At 51.1% G+C, this 18,681-nt stretch overlaps 1 protein-coding gene across 1 annotated transcript; it reads right to left on the bottom strand.

Moving 5' to 3' along the window:
• Window positions 1-605: 605 nt before the first annotated feature.
• ERBB3 (erb-b2 receptor tyrosine kinase 3) lies at window positions 606-18,424 on the bottom strand. Its single transcript, XM_042946839.1, has 28 exons — window positions 18,179-18,424; window positions 14,566-14,717; window positions 13,813-13,999; window positions 12,746-12,871; window positions 12,042-12,107; window positions 11,522-11,640; window positions 11,276-11,417; window positions 10,808-10,921; window positions 10,595-10,715; window positions 9,554-9,627; window positions 9,301-9,391; window positions 8,843-9,048; window positions 8,507-8,639; window positions 8,211-8,301; window positions 7,838-7,992; window positions 7,386-7,439; window positions 6,599-6,740; window positions 5,878-5,997; window positions 5,652-5,750; window positions 5,273-5,458; window positions 4,965-5,120; window positions 4,650-4,725; window positions 4,322-4,468; window positions 3,900-3,997; window positions 3,614-3,802; window positions 3,380-3,451; window positions 2,641-2,935; window positions 606-2,229 (listed from the first exon to the last, which is right to left on the bottom strand). Exons 1-28 carry the CDS (start codon window positions 18,258-18,260, stop codon window positions 1,703-1,705), a joined length of 4,020 nt encoding a protein of 1,339 aa, XP_042802773.1. The 5' UTR covers window positions 18,261-18,424; the 3' UTR covers window positions 606-1,702.
• Window positions 18,425-18,681: the final 257 nt, after the last annotated feature.

Below are 18,681 nucleotides of genomic sequence, written 5' to 3'. Positions count from 1 at the left end.
CTGGGTGCGCCCTTCCTCGGATCCCTGGAGCGGCTGGCGGGACCGGCTCAGCCGGTCCAATCATCCTCCGGTGCTGGGAGAACGGGGAGGGGCAAGAACTATGGAACTCCTATGGAAGGAGACCAAGAGTACAAGGAGTAGGGGCTAACTGGGCAGCTATAGTCCGGAGGCCAGACTCCCACTGAAGATGGCACCATTGCTCCAACAGTAGGCTTTGATGGCAACACTTTGAGGGAAGTGTTGATACAGACTTTTTCAAGAGAATGAGAGTTCTGAAACATATGGGAGTTTTAGTGTTCCATCTCTTGAGGGACCACATCTATCGGGCTTTCTTATTTTCCCAAACGTGGGTTTTCTTGTTTTTGTTATTCCCAAGTGGCTGCCCTGTAGAGATTTCTAGTAAAAGTCTTAAATGAAAAGGACTGTGTGTTATGCTTGTCTTCAGAAAAGTAGGGCTGGAGAAAGCTGCAAGGGACAGAGTAGTAGGACTGTCAGAAGACACAAGGCGGCATGCTGTGGTTGGTAGCTATACATTGCTGAAGAGCAAAGGGATGATCTATCCCACACACTAAATGTCTTCTTCATTTGACAGTCGGGAAGCTGAAAAACTTTGGTATTTTTATTCAAGCATGTATAAAAACAAAACAAAAAACTTCACGGATACAAAAGATACCCCGTTTCCCATCCAAGGGGACAGAGGCCTGAAGCTGGGTCCTCTTTCTATTCCAACTGGAAACTTCCCACTACTGGATGAGAATAGACCCTAAAAGTGGCTCTTGGGACCGTTATGATCTGTCCCTTGGGTGAGAAGTGATCATTTACAGCACATGTAGGTTATGGTTTACACAAAAATGTCCAGTTATTTTTCCTTCTGACCACCCCATTACTCCCGCTTCCTGAGATGAGAAGCCTGGGTGTAGGAGGAGGCTGTGGTTGTTGGGCTTGATTCAGTGCAAAAATAAGACAACGCCCCTTACAAGGACTCTGACTTATATCAGTTTTCCTTGATATCTTACAGTAAGAAAACCTGCATTGGACGATTCCGAATCCTGAACCTGCCACTTACTTAATCTCTTTAAGGCTCAGTTTCCTTTTTTTTGTGAAATGGGATAATCCCTAGCTCACAGAACTGTTGTAAGGATCAGGTGAGATAATGTAGGTAAACTTTAGGATGATGGCTGGCATTGTAAATGCTCAATTAATAGTAATATCTATGCCCAATCTCTTTCTTCACTCAAGATTTGAAGCTTTCCATTCTTTCCAGGGGACTGAGTCATAAATTATACTTTCCCCTGCCCGGGTACCCCTGTTTCCTCTTCCTGAGGAGTCTGATGGGAAACACAAGCACACTTTAAAGCCTAATCTCAACAAGTCAGAGTCTGAAAAAAAGGGACATGGGAGTAATCCTTCATATCTCCAGGGAGTCCCCCTGAGGAAGCTGAGGAATGGGATTAGGAAAGCACACAAAATAGGGAAAACCTCCTTTCCCAGGAATGGGAAAGAGAAGAAAAGTGCACAGCTGGCTACATACCACAAGAATTTTGTGTCAAAGTGTTTAAAAGCCTCCAAGGGTTGAATGGAATTGTCTGGGACTGGGGAAATGGGGCTGAGACCTGTGAGGGAGGGACTAGGGAGAAGACGAGTACCCTCTAGAGGCACTAGCTGCCATGAAATGCTCCCTGAGTACTTTAGGAAGCAGGGGTTATGTTCTCTGAGCATTAGCCTTGGGGAAAAGCCTGCTGTGCCAGTAATCAGGGTTATCAAAAGCAGAGTCAGTGGCTTCTAAACTACGTAGAGTTTTGAGGCGGGCACAGTGGACATGGGGGGCATGGTGTCCAGGCCCCTGGAAAGCTCTCATCTCTTCATACCCTTGTTCAGCTGCTGGGCAGGCCCCCATAGCTGCATAATCTCCCCCAGGAGCTCCCCCACCATGTCGCCGATTCATATATTCATAGTCCTCATCCGGGGTTGTGCCAGCAGTGGCCATGATTGGCACAGGGTTGAGTGGGCAACTCTGTGTGCTGCCCAGGGAAGCGCTGAGGTCTGATCCCACATCCATGTACTCATAACCCAGCTCCTCAAGAGAGCTAGGCCTAGGGGGACGAGGCGGACTGTGCCTTCTTCTCCGGTTCATGTATTCATATTCCTCATCTTCATCTTCTTCTTCAGTACCCAGGACAGAACTGAGGCCCACTGAAGAAAGGGTGCCCTCCCGGGAGGAGGGAGTACCTGGAGATCGAGAAAAGAGGCTAGGTATGTGGAGAACATGGTAGTAGGCAGTGGGAAGTGGGGGAAAGTTAGGAAAAAATGAAAAGGGAGGGATAGGATCAGAGAAGACAAGGGGCGCCTGGGTGGCTCAGTGAGTTAAGCATCCAACTCTTGATTTCGGCTCAGGTCATGATCTCCAGGTTCATGGGATCCAGCCCCACATCGGGCTCTGCTGACAGTGTGGAGCCTGTCTGGGACTGTCTGTCTCTCTCTCTCTCTGCCCCTCCCCTGCTTGCAAGAGCAGTGCTCTCTCTCCCTCGCTCTCTCTCAAAAATAAAGTTAAAAAAGATCAGAGAAGATAAAAGGATTAGGATAAGCCTGGGGAAAAGATTAGAGAAAGATCTGAGGAAAACCCTAGGAAGAGTCAGGCACCTTTGAGGTGTGCATCTGGCATGACATATCCATTGACATCCTCTTCCTCTAATCCTGGTGGGGAGAGTGGGGTGACAGGAGTGAGCAGGCTGTGGCGCTGGGAATGGTAGGCACTGTCTCCACGTGGCCGTGGGCTCCGGCTCCGGCTCCTACACATTGACACCTTCTCCTGGAGCTCAGCCTCAGAGCCTGTCACATGGCCTTCTGAAGACTCTGATGCCAGGCGTCCCCGTGGCAGTGGGTGCAAGGAGACTGGACGGGGACACCGCTCACCACCCCCACAGACTGCAGACTCCTAAGGAGGAAAGTAAAACAGAGATTTACACAGAGACAAGGAAAGAGATATTTGTTTAGGAGACTGGGTTGTTCATAGCCTTCTTTTTTTGTAGGACACTGATTGAACCTCAAAGGTTTTGGGGTGCCTAGGTGGCCCAGTCAGTTAAGCATCCCACTTCAGCTCAGGTCATGATCCCACAGTTCATAGGTTTGAGCCCTGCATTGGGCTCTGTGCAGACACCTTGGAGCCTGGAGCCTGCTTCAAATTCTGTGTCTCCCTCTCTCCCATTCCCCCTCCCCTGCTCGCACCCTGTCTCTCTCTCAAAAATAAATATTTAAAAAAACCCACAAAAAACAAAACAAAAAACCCTAAAATGTTTCTAAAGTGTCCCACACTGCCCCTATGGGTCCTAAGACACTGCCACCTAGCCTCGCAGTAGCCCCTCAAAGAGACAGACCTTACCTGGCAGGCCTCCCCAAGATTACCCTGGTTCATAGGCATATAGCCAGATGATGGGCTTAAAAGGCTCTGGCTCTAGGATGAAAAAAAGTGAAGAAGAGGTTTGATTAAGGGAGAAATCTACTCACCATGGGGGCCTTTGAGTAGTTAATCTAGGTATCAGTGGGGTTCATGAGGGTGCAGGTACGTAGAGGGCTCAGGGTGCAGAAAGTCTTGAAGCGCTGGGAAGTTCCTTACCCCACGGGGCCGATTAAGTGTTCCAACTGGCAGGCTGAGAGCAGAGCCTAGTGTGGCTGCCAGGCCATCCTCCTCTGATTCCAAGTCCAGGTCCAGCTCAAGTTCTGGCTCCAGCTCCACTTCCTCCAGTTCCTTGTTTGTCAGAGCAGGGGGTTCTGCCCCAGGGGGTATTCCAGGCCCACTTTCTCTCTGTAGGGACAGGTGATTGTTAAGGTGGATCCTCGTTCCTGCCCTGCCAAGTCTGCTTTCCTCTAGATCTCCTTGACAACAACTAGTTCCTTCTCACCTTTATGACCAGATACCGTGGTGGGTCTCGGGCCATCCTGGTAAACTCATTGGCTAGTTCTTTAAAGGTTGGGCGAATATTCTCATCAATCATCCAACCTAGGGGTAAGATGTAGAAGTAGAGCCATAAGAGGGAAGTGGAGTAGGGAGGGAAGTCAGTTAGAAAATGGCTGGGGGATCAGGGGTGCGTGGATGGCTCAGGAGGTTGAACATCCAACTTTTGATTTTGGCTCAGGTCATGGTCTCACGGTTCATGAGACTGAGCCCTGAGTCGGGCTCTATGCTGCCAGCACAGAGCCTGCTTGGGATTCTCTCTTTCCCTCTCTCTCTGCCCCTCCCCTGCTCGTACTCCCACTCTTTCTCAAAATAAAGAAATAAACATGTAAAAAAAAAAAAAAAGGCTAGGATCAGCAGGTAACTCACACTTGACCATGACCATGTACACATCAATGGTACAGATCTGAGGCTGCGCCAATCGCTCCCCCTTCTCTAGCAGGTCAGGTACTTCAGCCAGTCGTAGCCCAGCATAGGGCTCTGCCCCAAAGGTCATCAGCTCCCAAACTGTCACTCCTGGTATAGGAAGACATGACTAGTTGATGGCAAAATAGTAGACATGGCATGAAGACTAAGGGGAGGCAGAATTTAATCTAACACAAGGATCCGAAGGGCCTAGAAATTCTAAGGGGTCTCTCAAAAGGCAACTATGGGATTTGGGCCAGTGATGATATGGAGGGTATCCAGATGGACTGACCATAGCTCCAGACGTCACTCTGGTGTGTGTATTTCCCAAAATGGATACTCTCGAGGGCCATCCACTTAATTGGAGTCTGGGGAATTGAAGGCAAAAGTTGATTTCTAAAAATTTTCTTAGCACTTCTAAACCCCAAGTTCTCTATCACTCTTTTCTCTGTTGCTTTCTGAACTCGTACTTCTGGCATCTCCAAGTTCCTCTCCTTGAACTTACCATGAAGCATTTCTTTGCCTCTGAAGGAGACCACTGACTGCTTCCTGTCCCCATGCTTCACTCCACCCCCACCTCCTTACCCAGCCCTTTGTGTCACCTCACCTTGGCCTCACTGTGTAGTAGCTGCTTATCGTCAGGGGGCAGCAGGTCCGCCACCCCAAAATCTGCCACCTGAACCTGACTGGGTGACTTCAGTAGCACATTTCGGGCAGCCAAGTTCCTATGCACCATACCATGCTCCTCAAGGTAGTACATACCCTACAGAGGAAGGAAGTATTCTCAAGGTTGGGGGAGTTGCTCCTTGAGATCCAGAATCATCCCAAACCCTAAAGGCACCTCTCCGAATTTCAACTCCCTGCCAGCCATCAGTCAGGCAGTTCAGTCATAGGACTCCTCCAGGTTCCTCTCACCTTGGCAATCTGTACTCCCCAGTTGAGCAGCAGCTGGGGCCCCAGTGCTCCACGGTGTTGTCTCACGTGATCCAGCAGGGAGCCCAGAGGCAAGTACTGAGTGACAAGCTGCAGAGATGACCCTGGGCACAGTCCCAGCAGCCGTACAATGTGGGCATGGTCTAGGCTACCAATGGCCAGCATGTGCTAAGAGACACAAGAGGGGTTATCCAGGGATCAAACAGGTCTACATACGTACACCCAGATCAGGGCTATCCCAACATTCAAGGACATCAGTATGGTTAACAGTACTTACTGACACAGGACCATGCCTTTACATAAGCGTATCTAATATTGACCTCTTTTCCAGTGGCATACAGAACACCCTTCCCTCACTTACGTCTGTCACATCTTGAAAACTTTGCCGTCCACTCTTATCCTCAATGACTTTAATGCAGACTGGAATCTTGATTGATTCACCCTCAGGAATCCACACTCCCTAAGAAGTTTTGGACAGGAGTCAGCCAAAGGTCATTCTCCCCAGGCTAGCCCTTTCCCTCAATCTTTCTCTCCTTCACCCTAGATCTTTCCCCTCCTCCTCCACAGACTTTCTGCAGGCCACTCACTTTGTGCACAGTTCCAAAGACGCCCGAGCCAAGCACTTTAAGCTTCCTCAGCTCTGTTTCTTTGAAGATTCTGGCCAAGACTTTGTTAGCCTTCTCACTGGGATCCAGAGGTTCTATGCTCTGAGGAGCAGAAGGGAAGAAAATACTCAAGCCCATTGCCATGCCCCACTCCCAACTCTCTCCCTATAGGTGGATGCTCAGAGCCACAAAGCCCAAAGGGGTGGGAGCAAGAAGAGGAATTGTCTTTAGTCTTAAGAAGCGTTGCAAGCTTATTGGGGAGTAACAGACCCTAAGGACTGAGGAAGTTTTTTGTGTTCATGAGACCAGCAATTAAGAGGGTTGGGTTTCCCCTTTGATGGAGGGAAGGGGGAAGAGTTGCTAATGCTGTCACCTTGAATACTTCTTTACAGTTCCCTATGCTTTCCAAAGCATTTCCACATACATCAGCCCCTTTCACCCTTACAGCCATTCTGTAAGGATGAATGTTATTTCTCGTGTACATGTGCATAAAATGAGGCACAGAGAAGGAAAGTAACTTCAAAATCATGTGGCAAATTAATGGCAAAATCAGGACTAGGATGCATGTCTCCCATTTCTCTGGCCAGAGTTCTTTTTAATGGGCCATACTACCTCCTTGAAGAAAAGGATCAAATCTCTGGGAAAGGAGGCTCTTAAAGAGTGATGGTATGGGGTACCTTTCAAGATTAGGCTAGGCACTTACCTCACCCCGTTCCAAGTAGCGCCTCATAGCCCTCTTATTCTGAATCCGGCGCCCACGCAAATAGAGAAAAGTGCCTCCCAGGATCAGGAAAACCACTGCCAATCCTACTACCACTGTTAAACCCATTGCCAGATGGGTTTTGCTGTGGGATAGAGAAGCCCAGCATTATCCTAGGCCTACACCTCCCTTACAAATATCACCTATGCCGGGGTGCCTGGGTGGTTCAATCAATTAAATGTCAGACTCTTGATTCTGGCTCAGGTCATGATCTCACAGTTAGGGAATTCAAGCCCCGTGTCAGGCTCCACACTGATAGTGTGGAGCCTGCTTGGATTCTCTCTCTCTCTCTCTCTCTCTCTCTCTCTCTCTCTCTCTCTGCCCTACCCCTGCTTGCACTCTCTCTCTCCCTTTCTCTAAATAAATAAATAAATAAATAAATAAATAAATAAATAAACATCCTTTAAAACAACAATAACCAAAATAAAACAAAACAAAAAAACAAATGTCATTTATGGTACAGATCTGGGACAAGAAATTAACATTCACACATACACATGTCCTTGAGCACTGAAAGGGTTAGCCTAAATCTGGACCTCCTGAGGCTACTACAAGCTAATTTTCGGAAGGGAAGGCCAGAAGCCTGGATTCTTGCGTCTCTGAGTCCAGTGATAGTGGTGTATACAGAAGGTCAAAATGAATAGAGTCATCTCTTCCCAGCAGGTAACTGCCGCCTCCCTAGCTTCTCTCCCAAATATCCCCAGCTTCCTAATCTCCAAGCCCATCATACCTGATCAGTGCTGGTGTTTGGCCTAAACAGTCTTGTAGCTCTGGTCCCTTACACCTGGAGAACAAAGTCACCTCCTTAAATGGGAGCTTGGGAGACTCCCATAGGAAGCTCAATTCTGACAGCCTCAACATACAACACTGTTTCAGATCCTACCATAGTGTCCCATCCTGGAGCCCAAATCATATCCCAAGACATGGCCCCCATCTCTAGCTTACCAACCCTTCCTGAGTCCCTCTCTTGAATGAAACTCCCCTGAGCTGGGGTTATTCCAGGTTCTCAAAACTGTGGTATAATTGTATGCTGTTACTGAGATTCCCTTTCTCCAATCCTTCATTATGCAGCTGAGAGTGATTCTTAAGTCATAGTTCCTTTCTTCTTTCGGCTCCCTTTACCCTCTACTTTCCCCCTAGTTTTATGTTCTCCCCTTCCCCCCACATCAGCCCATCACTGACCCCTGGGTGCAGTTCTCATGGCAGGGCCGACATTCATTCTGAGAATCTGGGTACTTGTAGATGGGGCCCTTGGCACCAAGGACTCCATAGGGGCAGCTGCTCACACAGTGAGGCCCATCTCGAAAATGGGCACACTGAGCACATGCATCAGAGCCCTGGGTGGAAGAGAGAAGGGCGGGAAGGATGGGATGCCAATGTCAATTTCATACCTCCCAGCAAGGACCAACCCAGCCATTCAAGAGGCTTCACCCATAGACCCTAGTGTTATCTGGCCTCCCTGTGTTGGCCTTGGGATTTGGCCATATCATTCCCAGGACCTTCAAGTGTTGTCCTTGCCCTCTCTCCCTTAGAGATCCTGGTGTTGCTACCGTACCGAGCCATTGCATGTGGCACTACCCTCCATGGGTTGGCACTCCGGGTGACAGGAGAAGCATTCAGCCTCATGGGAAAACTCACGAGGCTCCCTGCAATGGAGGGTTAAAGGAGGGGGTCACTTCTAAGTCCTGACCTTTACTTCCTGACCCCCCAACCACAGGGTCCCCTTCTTCATTCCCACCAAAGCATATGCAGAGTCATCTAACGGCTTTCAGGTGCCACCTGAACAGCTCCATCCCGGGGTCCCAACCGCCCCCCCCATCCCTTCTTGACTCTCTCGCCCCTCACTATTACCCATTCAGAAAGTTGCAGTGGGTCACACAGACACCGCCTCGGCTGTAGTTTCGACAGGATAGGCACTGACCAGGACCTGGGCCCCAGCATCCCCCAGAGGAGCACAGGGGATCACATACTTTGCCCTCTGCCACTGGAAAGGAAAGGGTGAGTTAGGAGGAGTCAGAGCTCTAACATGCCCTCTTTGGAACTCTTCCTCATAATCGCCTCCAGCTCGACATACCCCTCTCCTTGGTTCCACCCCCATCCCTTCTACTTCCGGGGCGGACAGTCCTTACACTGTACTCTCTCCTCCCTCACCTCCTCTTCCCACCACCCTGGGGGTTGTGTCCCTACCGCAGTCTCTGCGGGGCCGGTTATGTTTGATGTCTAGTCTCTCTTCCGGAGGCCCCCGCAGCAGCCGGGTCCAGTTCAGAGAATGGTGGTAGCACAGCTGCCTATTGGCGCTTATGTAGATACGCCCGGCACTGATTTCTTTCAAAGATCGGAGGCCCAACGATGTTATATTCAAGTTCTTCATGATCAACAAAGAGAAGCCCCGGCTGAGAACAAGGAGACAGGATGAGAAGGGGGAAAAATGACCATGCAGTGGATTCATGTTCATTCAACAAATTTGCTCTGGGCCAGTCAGATCACTGAGACGGACACCCCTTCCTTTTGCCTTTTCTTCTTCAGACTGGCAGATCCTTTGGGACTGCTGTATGACACAACACCTTATACTTCACGCAAGGATGCCTATGAAACAGGGTTCATTGCCTGGAGATGCTATTACCTCCACACTCTTTACTACTCACTTGTAGAGGCTCCTGCCCCCAATGGTTGTCAGGTTGGAAAAGACACTGAAGTTGTGCATGTGGGGAGGCCAGGATTGGATGTTCAGGTAACCTGGGGGGCCAGAGAGAAGTATGTGAGCAGGGAAATCTTTGCCGCTTGCTTTCTCAGGTTCTATTGGTCCTTCCCCTGTTGCTTGGGGACATGATTTTATAAGTGGTTACGTAGCAATTTGTGCCAGTGGTTTACCTATTCCTCTCAGACAAGATCACTCACCTGTGATCTCCCGTACTGTCCGGAAGACATTGAGCTTCTCAGGGTCCAGGGCAGGGATCTTGTGCCAGGGGTCGCTGGAAAGAATAGTAAAAACCAGTTGACAAGGTAGAGGTAGAACCCAGTAACAACAAGCATGCCTAGGCTCAGAACTTAGTTTCTAAACACCATCCTCCACTGAAAAGGAACAGGGCTCCTTGGAGAAAGGGCTAGGGCAGGAAAAATATAACATGAGTTTACAGCATCTTATGCCAAACGGTATGGAAGTGCCCCCATTGGCCAGTTCAGAGATAACTGAACACCAAAATAATGACTGTAAAAGATTATAAAAAATTGAATGAAATAGGTATTATTGAATAAACAAATAAATGGGAAGGGGAGACTCTTCCTAACACTGAAATGCCAACAAATAAATGTAAAAGGACTAATGGAATTAGAAAACCATCATGCGGCAACTCTCGTTAAATAACTGATTTAGGGGGTTCCTGGGTGGCTCAGTTGGTTAAGTGTAAGACTCTTGATTTTAGCTCAGGTCATGATCTCGAGTTCATGGGTTTGGGCCCAGCGTCAAGTTTCACGCTGAGGGTGCAGAGTCTGTTTGGCATTCTTTGTCTCCCTCTCTCTCTCTCAAAAATAAAGAAAGAAACATAAAAAAAAAAACTGATTCAGGCAGGGGCACCTGGCTGCCTCAGTCGGTGGAACATGAGACTCTTGATCTTAGGGTTGTGAGTTCGAGCCCCACGTTGGTTGTAGAGATTACTTAAAACTAAAATCTTAAAAAAAAAAAAAAAAAAAAAAGAGGACACCATGTCCTTGTCTCTTGCCACTCAGCTAAATGGTATCAGATTGCTTAGGGATGTCTCTGAGGGGATTCAAGCCCTGGGTGGGAGACGGAATTACGCATGGTCAGGTACTGTGTGACTTTTAAAATTTTATGACTTATATTCTTAATCAGCTGCATATATGGAGTGCTGAACCAAATGTAGTGAACTGTGAGGGGCTGGATGGGGTGAGGGATTAGAAAAGGAAAGCAGAGTCTCTAACCCATTGAGGCCAGTGATAAGAAAGTCCAGGTTGCCCAGGATCTTGGTGCAGTTCACAAACCCATCAATGTTGCTAGAGTCCACAGTCTGGAAGCGGCTCCCGGAGCCCGTCCCCTCACAGGCTGCAAACACAACAGAGGCTCAGTGGGCGGGGCCTGATTGGTCTCTGGGGAAAGGAGGTCTTTTGGCCAACTCCTCGCCATCTCCTACTCACCTTTAGGGCACAGCCCCCCACAAGGTTCACACATCTTGAGTCCATTTTTATCTACTTCCATCTTGTCAGGAGGACAGGCCCGGACACAAGAAGTTTGATCTACCACAAAGTTATCTAGGAAAGACGAAGGCACCATTAGTGACAAGGGAGGAACACTGCCAACCACCAACTGAATCTTGCTCCCTCCTGCTCTTTGCTGGATCTGCCCCGACTTACCACCGAAGGCTCCTGAAGCACTGTCCTATGGATTAGAAAGGCCCTTTGCTCTTTGTTTCAGAACTAGGAGCAATTACTAGAAATCATGGGGAAGCAGATGGGGGACTAGGGCATAGGGATCATTCACTGGAGGTTGTCAGATGATCACAACCCACATCCTCTATTTACCACCCAACTTGATCCCTTTTACCTCCTCAAATGTTGTCTAAAATCTAGTTTCCACGACCATTGTTCCTCTCCTTAGACACTTACGGGGACAGCTGGCTACACAAACTCCACCATACTGATACTTGGTGTGGGGATTGGGTTCCAGCTGGAAAGTTAGCTTGTTGTAAACAAGAGGCTGTGGACACTGGCGTACACACGCCCCACTGTCATTGAAGAGTCGACAGGCCTAGGAACACAGGAGATTCATAAAACTCACGTTATGTACGTACCCCTACCTCCTCCCAAAGCCCACATCCCCATTTCAGAACGCAGGCAAATGGTGGTACATACAAAGCAGTCTGTATCCTGAGGGCCTGAGCAGCCCCCTGCACACTCATCATGGCAGCACTGGTTGGGGTTGGGCCCAAAGCAGTGACCATTACACTGAGGGGCACAGATAGTCTTGGTCACTATAGAAAGAGAGAAAGCATGGCTGTCAGGGCTCTTAAGACTGTATTCTGAGGGGCACCTGGGTGGCTCAGTCGGTTAAGTGACTGACTTTGGCTCAGGTCATTATCTCACGGTTCATGAGTTCAAGCCCCATGTCAGGCTCTGTGCGGACAGCTCAGAGCCTGGAGCCTGCTTCAGATTCTGTGTCTCCCTCTCTCTCTGCCCCTCCCCCACTCACACTCTGTCTCTCTGTCTCTCTGAAAAATAAATAAATATTAAAAAAAAAAAGACTGTATTCTGAGACCACTGCTCACTCTCTTGCCCTCTAGGCTTGTCCCTACTCCCAGTGTTAACATAGATTGGGGTGGGCAGGGATATGAAAGTGCATGAACTTGAAGTTTTTAGAAGGGAGAAAACCCACATGTCTGGCAGTCTTCCAGTCTAGGACCCCAGCAGCGCCCCTTGCAGGCCTCATGACAGGGGGGACCTGGTTGGGAAGGAAAGCAACACAAAGGGCTGTCAGGGCTAAGAAAGCCTTGCTTGAATCAACAGGGTATGATGTCAGCACACAGACACCCCAGTCCCAGGAAGCAAAGAGCCAGGGCAGTGTCCCTCCTTGCCCTTCCAGAGCAAGGCTGGGCTCAAGTGAACCTGTCAACAACGGGTGGAGCCACACCTCCATACCACCCACAGGGCAGCTGAAGGGGTGAGTCTGGCGCAATTGCCAAGCTCAGCCCCAGTCCAAACCCAGGAACTTGTTTCCTCCTTGGCAAACTGAACCCAGCAGGAGTATGTGTGAGTGGACAGGGACAGCAGATCTTGATCAAGGGTAGGTTCCAGGGAGAATGGAAAATGTTATAATGGAAAAAGATGTGGATATGGAGCCCAAAGATCTGGCTTCCTCACTTAGTAACAGATCTTCTGCTCCTTTTCTTCACATATTGCTTCTAGGGTTTGGATTCTAGGAGACTGACCTCCTCCCTCCTCGCAGGCTCCTTGGGTCTGGAGCCTGAGGTGTTTTTTTCAGTGGAGAGGTGGGTTCGAATTAAGGATATAATGATGATGGGAAAGGGGTCACTCTGGTTTGGTGGGGGCAGGGGAGCAGTCTTGATCATGTTCACTCACAGCTCTTGCCATTGTCCTTCACCACTATCTCGGCATCTCGGTCCCTCACGATGTCCCTCCAGTCGATTGTGTCCATGTGACAAAGTTTATCATTCTTCTCAATATAAACACCCCCTGACAGAATCTCTGAGATAGGGAAGAGAAGTGACAGGCTTAAGGGCTGCAGCAGACCTCCTCTTCCCTACACACCCCACCAACCCAAAAGGCCACCCAAGACTCAGAAAGAGGGGAGAAGGGACAGATGAATATGTCTAATTAAATCCGAACTGCAGAAAAGGCTTGCCTTGTAATGTAGAGGAGGAGCCAGGCCAAAAGAAAACTTCTGCCTCCTCAGACACCTGTCCAAATCCGGTTTAGCCAGTGGGGGAGGGGAAGGGAAAGCAAGAGAGAAGATCCCTGACTCAGCCACCTCCTTCCCCCGCCCTACCTGTGTGTTTTCCAACTGACAGGGACAGGGAGAAGTAGAAGGTAGCCATGCGGCATCTAACTCTCATGTTTCCCCAGCCTGTGGGGAATTATGAGGGGGTAAAGATAGAGGAGTGGGGGCGGGGGACCCCTTGGGTGGCTCAGTCGGTTAAGGTTAAGCATCCAACTTCAGCTCAGGTCATGATCTCGCAGTCCATGAGTTCAAGCCCCGTGTCGGGCTCTGCACTGACAGCTCAGAGCCTGGAGCCTGCTTCAGATTCTGTGTCTCCCTCTCTCTGCCCCTCTCCTGCTCATGCCTCTGTCTTTCTCTCTCACTCTCTCTCTCTTTCTCTCAAAAGTGAATAAACATTAAAAAAATTTGTTTAATAAAAATAAAAGTAAAGATAGAGGAGTGGGTAACAGATCCAGCTCCAACTCCAGACCCATGGGACATAAGGACCTTCCCCCTGGGCCGCAGACGCCTTTGCTCCCTATCAGGGCCCTATATGGTTTAAGGAGTAGTGGACCTCTAGACTACAATGTTCAACATGGTGGGCCCCATGAAAGGGGCACTTAGTGAGCAGTCTCGGGTTACCATCGAGGAGGCACCTGTCTGCAGGTTGGTTGAGGGGCAAGACTAGAAGGAATCATCAGGAACTGACCGGTGAGCTGAGTAAAGCGGAGCTGGCGCAGAGCATGGCTAGAGTTGGTGTTATAGTTCAACATGACAAAGATGGCAAACTTCCCATCGTAGACCTGGGTCCCCCGCACCACCCGGAGGTTGGGTAGTGGCAGTGTAGAGAACTCATTCATGGCCACGAGGACATAGCCGGTCACTTCTCGGATCCACTGTGATGGAACAGAGACCATGTCAGTGGGAGGGACAACAGGACAAAAAGCCTCAATCTCCTCTCCCTCCCCAAAGCATTAAGGAATCCCTAACCCCACAAATTCTTTCCGATTCCTACTTTGGAGTAGGGGAGGAGCTGGTGTCACACTAGCGTGTCCCTTCTGCAAAGGAAGACAGGCAGCAGAAGTGACTGGGGAATTCTAGTCTCCTACCCTCTCTTTCTTAGAGCTCCTCTTGCCGGGAGGGTCCTTGCTTAGTCCCTTCCTGATCTTTCCAGTGCCTATCGGTCCCAGGGGTCTCTCTACATTAGCCCCTGTTGCAGAACACTATGCCACCCCTGCCCGCTTCTCATTGTCAGCTCCCGTGTATCCTTGGCTACGGAGGCAGACCCTAGGTCCCAGATGCCAGTCGTTGTCCCCATAAACACGCAGGTTTGGATCTTAGGAACTCTGGAGCTTTAGGAATGCTGAACTCCAGCAGAGGATAGCCCTGAGGAAGGGATGAAGGCTTCTGTGGGTGGAGTTAAGGGGGAAACAGGTTGAGATAGGGAGTCAGGCACTCTAACCTGCAGGAAGGAGAGATCAGCATTGTGTCCTGTGAGCACAATCTCAAGGTTCCCCATCACCACCTCACACCTCTCGTAGAGCTTGTGCAACGTCTGGTACTGGTTCTCGGCATCGCCAGTCACGCTCAGCCCATTCAGAGTCCCGGGACAGACTGGCAGAGAGTGGCAGAGAGCTGGACACAAGTTTTTAGCCCGGTCCCCCCAGATGGTCTTTGGTCCCCCCCTTTGGTTGCCCCACTCCAGTAACATTCAACAGGATCAAGAGGCAGATGCCTCCAAGCCCACCCCCCCAACCCCCCCTCCCCAGAGACAGACACAAAGGCCCATGTTGGACGGAGAGCCTGAACTCTCTCCTCTCTCACAATCCCCTCACTATCTCTCTGAACAGGAAGGTGAACAGGTTTCCCCTTTCCACCAGGGCCTCCTCTTGCCTCTTTCAGGTGCTACTTTGGGTACTAAGGAGTTAATGAAAGAGGATGTAGGAGGTTTTTTTTCTCCTCAGAGAGGTTAGAAAATGACCACAACTTCGTTACACTTTTTTTCCCTTCCCCCTCTCCAACCAGGGTACTTACTTCTCTACCCTCATCCTGCCTCTCTCTAGGTCCTGGAATAAATATCTCTTTGGGGCTAGCACACAGCCCCTATTGTGTCTACCGAGGGTGGGATGGGGGCAGAGGGTGGGGGCAGTGCCCAGGGCCACAGTCCAGCCCACAATGAGGCAATTCTATCTAGGAGGAGGGGGCTGCTCCACCCTGTCCCGAGACACCCTGTCCTCAGTAGCACCCGCCCCCCTCCACCCTCAAGCCTTGGCCTCAGACAAGTGACCTCACTAGAAGGGGGAGCTCTGGTGGGGAGAGGGGGTCAATGTGAGCTTTGTCTTTAAAGCTGGAAGATAAGGAGCTGGTTGCCTACCCTGCACCCCTTCCCCCTTCCCCCTTCCTAAATTCTGGCTTCCCTTCTCCCTTCCCCTGTCCCAACACACCCCAGCTCCTCAGCATTACACTTTCCGACAAATACACAGTAGCCTGGAGAGAAACAGCAGAGGCTTCCCCCGATTCTAAGCCTTCCACCCAATTCCATTGTCAAAAGATTCATTAAAAAGTTTTGTAACATGGCAATCCTCACGAGGCATGCCAGTCTTGGGGGTTCATTTGACCTTGTACATATGGAGGACATAGGGGCTATGGAAAATCTTGGACCCTAAGCCCTACCCCTGTCTCCTTCCTTTGGCTCAGTGAAAGACTGTGGGGAGGGTGGGGGGGGGGGTTAGATTCCACCTGTTCCAACCACCCTTCCCTGAGGCGCTGGCAGTTTAGGAGGCAGCCTAGGAAGCGGGAGTGGGAATGGAGGGAGGGAAATTAGTGAGGTCCCAACCCCTCCTCCTAGATACACCCCTAGTCTGCTCAGTTGACTTTTGAGCACTCCCATTCCCTATCGCTCCCCACAATGGGAACGGGGTAGGCTAGACCCAGCAGAGGGGTAAACTGGCTGGGAGCTCCCAGAGGATCCTGGGAACTCTAGGGTCCTTGGGCTGAAAGGAAAGAGACTAGGAAGGTTAGTCATTTCGGGAACAGCCCCACCCCAAACCCCTTCCTGGAAGGACAACCCCTCTTACAAGTCAAGGTGCCAACCCTTGTCCCCAGATAAGGGAGGAGTCAAGATTTCTGCACAGAGAAGTGGGGTACGTATGTGATGTGTGTGTGTACGTGCACTTGCGACACACACAAGCATGTACACAGCTCCCCTGCTGGCCCAGAAATCCATACTGGTTCTGTCCTTGGGTTTCTTTATTAGGAAGTATTCAGGTGGCCCTATCCATCACACCTGCCTTTATGTGTTTGTGAAGACTCTATGTGTCTGGAAGGCTACAGTGTTAGAGGTCCCAGTTCCCTGCCACCCTGAGGGTAAAGTCCATATTACACAAACAGGGAGCAAAGGGCCTCCTCGGGAAGAGAGCATGAAAAACATCTCTAAGGAGGAACAAGGCAGAGTGGGGAGGAGGGCTGGGGGAAGGGGATAATACCCAGGGACCAGGGGCACAGGGAGGGGTTTGGGCACTCCTTTGGTAGAGAGCACTGGGGTGGGTCAGACCAAGAATCTCCAGCCCTTCCTCAACCAGAGGCCTCCTCTCCAATATCCCCCACCCCCATCACAGCCAGGACAAAGGGGCTATAGAAGGACTGAGACAGGGCCGGATGCCCAGAGGCTGCAGGATCCAGATAAAGGGTAAAGAGACCCAACCATGCCTGCCTCCTGTCTCCCTCAGGGAAGGTGGCCAGGATGTGGGACTCCTGGGTTCCTGATGAATATTCCAAGGGTCTGGATGGGACAGTGATACAGTCATTCTATTCAGTCCCTCCCACTCCAATCCCCAGACCCCCCCACCCCCGCCCTTCACCAGCTGGGAGTGTTCACATCTCAAGATCCCAGGGTCTAAATTTAGGCCCAGCAACTGTGGGGGAAGCACAGGTGTTTCTCCCACTCCCACTCTGGGGAAGAGGCCCTGGCTGTGCCAAACCCCAAGCTGAGGTCTGGGGGAGGGGAAGAGATCAATAGGATTCCTCCAACGTGAGCAACACCAGCACCCTCAGGTGTCCACGATCCCAGAGATACCCCAAAGGGGTGGGCTCCAGTGGCATGGGAGTGACAGGAGGAACAGAAGAGCAATCTGATTCTTGTTAGACTCTAAGAGAGACAGAGTCAGACAATAAAGAGAATGTAGGTGGGGGAGAAGCTGGGTCTAGGAAGGACTCCCAGGACAGGAAGCTCAGAAGTTAGGAGAGGTGCCCTGTTGGGTCTCAGGTTGGGGAGAAAAAAGACAAACAAGAGGAATACAGATTGGACCTCTTTGACCCTACAGCTCCTGGCCCGGAGCCTTATACATAGTAGTTGCTCAATAAATATTAGTTGAATTGATCTAGGTCTTGACAAAACGAGGTTGGTCAAGTCGGGGACCTGCCACTCTATTATCCTGAGGAAAAGAGGGAGGTCGGCCTCTGCGTGGCCTCTCACCTGATGTCACCTGTACTTAGCTCTTTGGTTATTCTCAGCCCTTCCCAGGGCAGGCCAACTCACGGAAGAGGAGGTGCCTGTCTTGTTTTTCCAACAGTAGAGAACAACAACCCCCTCCAACCCTTCCGTAGCTCCGCCCTGTCGGCAAAACAACGAAACTGGAGGTGCTGAAACCCCGGGACGCGGTTGGGGAACAAACTGAGACATCCCCCCACCCCTTTCTCCAAGACCTAAATCACCCATCATCTCACGTTTACAGAACGAGGTCCCAGCTCCCCTCCCTACAGGGACCCTCAGAAGTGTGATCTGTTTCGGCATCAGCCCCACCGAGAGAGACGAATTAGAGGGTCGGCGACGCGCTGCTGAGCGAGTGTGTGTGTGGGGGGGGGGGGGGGGGGGGGTGTGGTTCAGGAATCCCGACCCCGTCGGGACCACGCCGAGAACCCGAGCCTGAAGGTCTCCGCCTAGGTGGTCCCAGCGGACCCGGGGTGGGCACCCCCAGCCTCGCCCCGCCCCAGCCGCTGCCCCTGCCCTCCAGAATTCGGCGCACTCGGTTCGGGATCCTGGGTTCCGAGGCTGCGGGTGCCCTCGTGCCACTTACCTGCCTGCGAGTTGCCCACCTCGGAGCCCCGGGCCAAGCTGAGAAAGAAGCCCAGCACCTGCAGAGCCCCATTCGCCCTCATGACTCCAGCAGAGGGTGAAGGCAGCCCCGCCGAATCCGGCCCGGGGTGGGGGTGGGGGGGTGCTGGACTAGGACATCGAAGCGGAGCCACCTGAGCCGCCGGCGACTTAGCAGCGGCGGCAGAGGAGGTTGCAAACTGCAATAGGAGCCGGAGCCAGAGTCCGGGGCGGGATAGTAGGGGAGGGGTGTATGTCTGTGAGAGGGCGAAGGAGGGAGCGCAGGGGGAGGGGGTGAGTCACGGCCGCGCCCCCTCCGGCGCGAGGCTGGCGTGGAGCTGGCTGGAGCCTCCGGCTGCCCGCCCCTAGCGCGCCCCACGCCCCAGTGTTTGTCCGCTTGGCCACGCACATCGAGCATGGGTCTCACCCTAATTTTTCTTCGGGAGCTGGACTAAGGGGGGGGGGGGGCGAGATTCCAAACGCCCC

This window comes from Panthera leo, chromosome B4, assembly GCF_018350215.1.
Source record: "Panthera leo isolate Ple1 chromosome B4, P.leo_Ple1_pat1.1, whole genome shotgun sequence".
NCBI classification, from domain to species: Eukaryota; Metazoa; Chordata; class Mammalia; order Carnivora; family Felidae; genus Panthera; species Panthera leo.
Note: the sequence above shows the minus strand (reverse complement) of the source record. Positions and strands in the feature narration are given on the sequence as shown.

Coding starts and splice junctions, on each gene's coding strand:
- ERBB3 (XM_042946839.1), bottom strand. CDS start 18,260: ATGAGGGCGAATGGGGCTCTGCAGGTGCTGGGCTTCTTTCTCAGCTTG. Junction 7,440..7,837: donor CATGAGAACTGCACCCAGGG/GTCAGTGATGGG, acceptor TTTGTTCTCCAG/GTGTAAGGGACCAGAGCTAC. Junction 4,726..4,964: donor TACTACACAGTGAGGCCAAG/GTGAGGTGACAC, acceptor TCAATTCCCCAG/ACTCCAATTAAGTGGATGGC.